The following is a 7,567-nucleotide window of genomic DNA, read 5'->3' on the forward strand; positions in this document are numbered from 1 at the left end:
ATACACAAATGTAAATTTACAAACAAAAAAAACAAATTTTCTTACCCTACAAAAAGAAATGTAACTGTATTTTAAGACAGTTAAATACTCTACTAACAAAAAAGCTGTTAGAATTGTAAGTGTATGTATGTCCCTTAAGGTCCTTTTGTAATTGTAATGTGATATTGTACCCCCTAGCTCGATTGTCCATTGTATAAAATCTATATATACTTGTGTTCCCTCATGTACTTTCTGTATTGATTTGTTGTTAATAAATAATACATTTAAATAAATAAAAATAATAATAAAAAATTTAAATAAATAAAAAATAAAGTTTGAGACGTTAGGTGCGATGCCTCACATATGACGTTGGGTTATATTTTCATTGGTTGTTTAGACTTGGTCACATGACCACAAGCTCGAGACAGTGTAGCCTATTTGGAACTGGTTTGCTCTGGTGGTTTCTCATTCTGGCATTGCATTTTGTTTATCCACATGTAACTGTTAAAAACAGTAGGCTAATGTAACCGGTAAATAACATTAGAGATCATTTACTCCATGGAAGATTTCACACGGACTGGCCACATGATTTCAGGTATGGATATGAGTGCCCTTTGTTGTTGTTTTACTCGCTTATATAGCCTTCGGTCGTCTAGGCACGCTCCAAACATCGAAACAATGTTATCGCTGTAAGCTTTTGATGAAGGTATATTCATTATCAACGGGTACAATACTCATGCAATATGATATCTACATGACTGGCAAGTTCAGCAAATAAAAACAGGCAAATGGCACAGGGCTACACTGGGTATTCCACCCAGATCACTTTTCAATGTGCATAGGCAATTCATTCGTGGTACGACACTCCAATTTACTGGCAAGGGAGAAAGAGGAACATAAACATAACATCTGAAACTATATGTTTTATCAGTCTTTATTTCACCATACCGTGGATGTGGGAACAACACACAACTGTGTTTGTCCATGACTTATGGCCAATTACCATGGGGCAAGATCCAAAAGTAATCTTATCTTCCCTAATGACATGGTAGTTGAAGATAATGACATGGGTGTAGTTGAATAACTATTTCAAGGGTGAAACTTGAAAGAAATAGTATTTTCTCTAACGCTGACTCACCCCATAAGCATTCTTCCTCGTATTTCCCTGCAAATGTAGATTCTTACGAAGAGATACACAGACAAGGCCAACCACAACAGACATGTTTTGTGTGAGGCTCCCTGTTGAATTTAGCACTAACCGTATGTCATTTGTTAGACTAAAAGCACTTGTTATTTTGTGTGTGAACCAAAATGGTCAACGTGATTATGTTAATGTTCTGCCTTTTAAGTTCATGTAGCTTGATAGCGTATTCATAGTCGCTAGAGCCCTGCCCTCAGTTGAGACGTGACTTGCAGCCCTGAGACAGCTAATTTAACTTCTCCTCAGAAACTGATGTTTCAGCTTCTGCTTTTCTGTAACATTTTGTCCAGAAAACGCATATTATCCTATTGGAGTCATGAACATGTGAAATGTGTTCTACAAATTAAATGTTGAGCCATAAAATGTGCTCTGAAGGATCTCGCATACTGTTTGTCAAATTATATGTATGGTGTGCACCATATAGGCCTGTGCATTATCGTGCCTGCAAACACTCCTGGCCTGTAGCTTTGACATGAGTCATTCTTCTTCTATATTGTTAATGACACCCAGAACTTTCCTATTATGAATAGGTCTTGACAAGCTCCTATAGAATTAGAGGGGCAGAGGCAGTGTGGAGACAATGGTGTGTCGTGGCTGGAATAACATTACTGACAGAGTACTGTACTCCACCATTCATTGTGATATAGTGGCACAGTTAGTAAGGTCACTCATCAGGCACCATAGAGATACAGCTCAACATGGTTCCTGTCACTTCAACGACAAACAGAAAGGCACTTATCCCTAATTCCTCCTGTAAGTTGCTCTGGATAGGAGAGTCTGCTAAATGACTAAAATGTGAAAATATAGCTTGGTCTTACATGATTTGATGTCATTTTCTTCTGTTTCGTTTAGAGCCTTTTCTGAGCTGCATTTTCGGTTCAGAATCCTGAAGAACTTTGTCCAAAGAGACAATACTCTGTAACAATGATTTCTGATATTCCCTACGAGAAGGTGAGGTTTTTGTCAGTACTGTTGTCGTAAGTTTGATAGAATTTTGTCTACGTTTTCTAACTCGTTAATATCTTCTTCTGGTGCAGATGTGTGATGTGGAGTCGAGGAGAGAAGAGTCCTGCAGGAAAGGACAGATGGTATCAAACGTTAATGATATTTACCAAGTAACCTAATAAATGGTGTAAAAAGATGATTGAAACCTACAGTCAGGCACACACTTTAGTCAGTGGCCAAGGATGTGAGTTAAAGGGGAATACCCTAAATCAATTTTCACGTGTATTTCTAGTCAATCCACCATGCATGCGGTCTGGAAATATCATCATTTAGCATATGGTTGCATCATAGCTATCAAAACACCCCATCTGTCAAAAAGTTGCATGTGAGACTTTGCACTTCCACCCTGCTCTTCTATGCCAAGCGCTGGCTAACTCCACCTCTTGCGCTTTTCAACTGACGTTGGGCGCGTAATTCAAGTTATCTTCTGTGACCGATGTTTTCTAGAGCCCTGCCTGAGCCCTACTCATGCCAGCGACATTCAGGCCCTACCCAGGCCAGATTGCTTTTGCCCAAAACCCCAAATAACTTCCTCCATTAGTAAATCCATTAGCTATTCCTCTCTGTGTGTCACCTGCGCTCTGCTCATCGTGGCTCTGCGTGTGTCTGTGAGTGTCCATAGTAACAGAGCATGGCTGTTAGCTACTTTTCTTCACTCTAAACTCCGACAACTCGAGGAACATTATTATTTTCTGTGAAATAATCTCTCCTGTCTTTAAATTTGAGGTTGAAGCACTTTTAACACCTATGTGTTGGACCAAGTTCAAACCACACACCAGCCAGTTAGAAAGAGGGGAATCTTGTGAGTTGTAGGAATTGATTCAAACTGGCAATTGGGAACATCAGGACTGATCAGGACATTCAAAGCTAAATATCTACTCGGGCATTGTTTTGAAATGCAATTTTTTTGTGAATGTGTCTACTATGGACTACTGAAAACAACAACCACTGAATTACATAGGCAAAATAGTCCTTTACCCAGACAGATTCTCACAGGACTCATGGGGATTATATACAACCTCTGTTCCATAACCGTTATCTCATTCCTCTTTGGTCAGGGTCACCTCTACATGACTGTGCTCCTGATCCCGCCATCTCTGTGTGTAGTATTATAGGTGTCTGCTGGGTCTCACTGCGGTGGCCACTCTGCTATTGGCTGCCCTGTTCCTCCAGACCCTGCTGCTTCCCGTGGTTAACTCCTCCCCAAACAAGCCCGGCTTCAAGCTCCCACTTCCTCTCACTGACACCTGCACCGACCCCTGCAAGTGAGTGGGACACTGTAAACATCTCATTCTGCTCGTTCATACTTATTCTGCAGCTTTAACTCATTTGTGGTTACGTGTTTAACCACCATGGTCATGTTTTGCAGAACAGGTCCTATCATTAACTGTTCAAGGATGTAGTAAAACAATGACGCTTCCTTTCTCTATTCCAGAATCGTTCTGTTGGAGAGCATCCCAGAGGGGTTAGAGTTCAACTCTAGTGTCACCAACCCATCCATCTACCAGGCTTGGCTCAACCTGATTAGTGAGGCTCGCAGTAGCGTGGACATTGCGTCTTTCTATTGGACGCTCACCAACAAAGATACAGGCACTCACGAGCCAACAGCGAATCAGGTGAGTGTGTTCTGTGATTGGCAGCCAATGCGATGTCAGATCTAACCTGTGGGTAGATGTGGGTTATTTTAGTCTAAACAGTTATGTTTTGTCAATAGGGTGAGGATGTCCTGAATAGACTAGTTCAGGTGTCTCGGAAGCTCTCTGTCCGCATTGCTGTAAATACACCAACAGAGTCCCAACCTCAGGAAGACATCAATCTCTTAAAAAGTTCTGGTAAGGGGTTCTCTGACTGCATTTATGTTTTCAATTCCATTGAATTTGCAAAAGTTAAATTGACACCAATCAAGCTGCTACCTTCAGTAAGGAAGTATTATTCTGTTTGCTTTTTGTTGTGATAATGGTAGCTCATTTTTTTTAGGTGCTGATGTAAGAGCCGTGAACATGCGGAATTTGACCACTGGAGTACTTCACACAAAGTTCTGGGTGGTAGACAACAAGCACATTTATATTGGCAGTGCCAACATGGACTGGAGGTCGCTTACCCAGGTGAGTCTTCTGTGCCCTCACAATCTGCCTCACCCCCATAATTTCTGTTTGTTTTAGTAAAAAAAAAAAAAAATCTATTGTTCAAAATGAGTTCCTTAAACCATTTGAAAAGTAATTATATTTCCTTGTTCTTTTCAAGTGTAAATGTGTCACAAGTTTGTAGTGTCAGGGTATTGTCTAAAATTAGCGCATCAAGTGGTGGGAAAGTAGCTTTGGTTTAATCTGTGAAACATGTCCTCTGTTGCTGTCCTGTTTAGGTGAAGGAGCTGGGGGCTGTGGTGTACAACTGCAGCTGCTTGGCTGCAGACCTGGGGAAGATCTTCGAGGCCTACTGGTACCTTGGGCAAAAAGACACACCCATCCCGTCTCCTTGGCCCAGCAGTTTCAACACTCCTTACAATAAGGACACGCCCCTGCAGCTGCCACTCAACGGCACAGCCTCCAGCGTGTATCTGTCGGTAAGAATTGACTGAAGGTGCACATTTTCAGAGAAAGTAAACCAATAATTGGATCATATAATACAAATTGGACCGGCTTGTGAAGTCTGGTTATGGAATTCTCCATATTCCCTTTCTCTGGTCCTATGTTCAGCATACTACTATACTTCATTTGACTGTGCTGTACCCTCAGAGCTCTCCACCATCTTTCTGTGCTGCCGGGAGGACCAGAGACCTGCAGTCTATTCTCAGTGTGATGGAGGACGCACGGGAGTTTGTCTACATCGCTGTCATGAACTACCTGCCCACCATGGAGTTTTCACAACCCAAACGGTAAGCCTTCTATTTTAATGTATTAACCTCACCAAAGTTTGCGATTTTTATGTATTCAGTGTATAATTAATAAAGCACACAAGGCCTAACCCTCTGTGGCACCCACTGCAGTTACTGGGCAGAAATTGACACTCAGATCAGACGTGTGGCATACGAGAAGCGGGTGAAGGTGCGCCTGCTCATCAGCTGTTGGGCGAGCACTTCGCCTGTCATGATCCCCTTCCTGAAAGCCTTGGATTCAATGCAGGAACCCAAGGCCAAGCTGGATGTCCAGGTGGTGAGTGGGACCTCTCGCTACTCATGCACTTTACTTATCATCCTTAGTATGTCAAGCTCCTCCAGAAGAGCAATTGTTAGATAATAAACTCTTCACTGTTTTACAGAAACTCTTTATTGTGCCAGCCAATCCAAAGCAGAAAGAAATCCCCTTTGCCAGAGTCAACCACAACAAGTACATGGTGACAGACAAGGTTGCCTACATAGGTAATTCTCTCTCCTAGATAGCATATGCACCAGTCATGCTTCTGTATTATCCCAATCAACAATTTCTGATGTTAAAACCAGAGGTAACTTCTCAGAATTTCTGCACATATCAGATCCCATGCACTACAAAATGCAACTCTATTGTGTTTCCTATTGATCACCAGGTACCTCTAACTGGTCTGGAGACTATTTTGTGAACACTGCTGGATCGGCTTTGGTGGTGAACCAAACGGCTGCCCAGTCAGTGGAGCCTACGGTCCAGGCACAACTACAGGCCGTGTTCGAAAGGGACTGGGACTCCGCCTACAGCACCCCAATCCACCAGCACGCCGACCTCAAAATGGTGTGTTAAATACAATACTACACTCTAGACCAGTGGTTCCCAACTCCTCGAGTACTCCCAATAGCACACGTTTTTGTTGTACCCCTGTCAAAAAAACCGACTGATTCAACTCATTGAGGGGCTGATGATTAGTTGACAAGTTGAATCAGGTGTGCTTGTCTGGGGCTACAATAAAAATGTGTACTGTTGGAGGTACTTGAGGACTGGAGTTGGGAACCGCCGCTCTAGACTATTACAGGGCCTGTGTCCGCCAAGCCAGCATGGGGATGCCAATATAGCATGTCGAAACTGGATTCGAAGCCCAATTGACAGTAAGACGTTTTTTTTTGTTGCCAAGTATGCACATTTCTTCTCTCTGTCCCTGTACACTAGTTCTAATCAGCAGCAGTTTCTGGGATGATTTCTTTAATTGCAGAATATTTTTTTTTTTATAATTGCATGAGTAGCAGTAGATATGTACTGTACCAGAAGATGGGTAAAACTATGCTGCCCTCTGCAGCGTCAGTGTGTCTTATCACCTCAATGATCAAAACACAAGCCTGTGTGTTTTTAATTAACTTTAACTCTTTGGGAATACATCCCAGTGAATATCAGGGAGATTGCTATATTATGTGTTGAATGTTTGGACTGATGTTTCTAGGCATGCTGGTTTGATCCTTTTTATTATTTTTCATGAATGATTGGTGTGTTGTGCCTTGTTTTTCTATGTAGCCTAGACTAGTTTTTTATTTTTATTCAAATATTCTGAATCCTTCTTGCTTTCAAACTAGTAGGTTTGCCATAGAATTGTGCAGTAACTGATTTCATATGTGTGCAATAAAGTCCAGAAAACATTGTATTTTTCTGGAATTTGCACTGTGGAGCGTGTCTTATGTGAGCAGTGCAGTGGAGAATGTTGTCAATGCAACTGTCAAAATAAGTGTTTAAAAGCACTGCACTGTGTATTATTTGGCAAGCGCTAGTACTGTACGATATTGATTGCGTTTTGTACACACTACTTCCTTTTTATGCGGTAATGTCCCTAATAAATTGAATTTAAACAGTTCTCTATCATTTCATTTTTAGCAGTTGTATGCACAAGTGTTTAGAATAACTAAGTCTATCCTCCTATTTTATTTCATTACCATGAATAATGCATGCAGTCTTGCAAATTATACATTTATTTATCTATTGTGCAGTCAATAAATATGAAACTCATTACGACAACATTCTCAGAGGACTGTTTTCAAAAGCGAGTTTACTTGTCTATTCAGGCCTGCTTTGCATTGGCAGTGTCTGTTTTGTGTATTGAGGAGAAACTGGATCTCCTGTGGGAAAGTGGGATACCAAAATGACAACCATTCCAGAATTGTAATCCCCACAGCATTTTATACAGTATTATGGTCCTAATCTCTCCTGAACATGATTTTGTATCTCCAAAATGACACACCCTAACCTCCAGGCCATAATCACAGGCTGCCTCATTTGCCACTGCCTGCTCCCTGGGTCCTGCAAGGTCCTGTTGGGTGGTAGTCCCTAAAAAAGAGACTGGAGCCTTTGGGCTCACCTGCTTTGTCCATTTGGGGCCCAGAGGTGTAGCGCAACCGGTGGGTAGGATCCGACCGTGAGGACCTAGCCACTGACTGCCTCAGGCGCTGGCTCACACAGCCTGTTGAAATAGGACAGCATGGGTTCACTCTGC

The 7,567-nt window shown here is 41.9% G+C and overlaps 1 protein-coding gene across 1 annotated transcript; it reads left to right on the plus strand.

Moving 5' to 3' along the window:
- Positions 1–384: 384 nt before the first annotated feature.
- LOC139549099 (5'-3' exonuclease PLD3-like) lies at positions 385–6,931 on the plus strand. Its single transcript, XM_071359222.1, has 12 exons — positions 385–574; positions 2,033–2,131; positions 2,218–2,268; positions 3,293–3,450; positions 3,621–3,801; positions 3,900–4,017; positions 4,163–4,290; positions 4,548–4,748; positions 4,921–5,060; positions 5,172–5,337; positions 5,444–5,543; positions 5,708–6,931. Exons 2-12 carry the CDS (start codon positions 2,105–2,107, stop codon positions 5,893–5,895), a joined length of 1,458 nt encoding a protein of 485 aa, XP_071215323.1. The 5' UTR covers positions 385–574; positions 2,033–2,104; the 3' UTR covers positions 5,896–6,931.
- The last annotated feature ends 636 nt before the right edge of the window (positions 6,932–7,567 follow it).

The sequence above is a fragment of the Salvelinus alpinus genome, chromosome 22 (genome assembly GCF_045679555.1).
Source record: "Salvelinus alpinus chromosome 22, SLU_Salpinus.1, whole genome shotgun sequence".
Classification (NCBI taxonomy): Eukaryota; Metazoa; Chordata; class Actinopteri; order Salmoniformes; family Salmonidae; genus Salvelinus; species Salvelinus alpinus.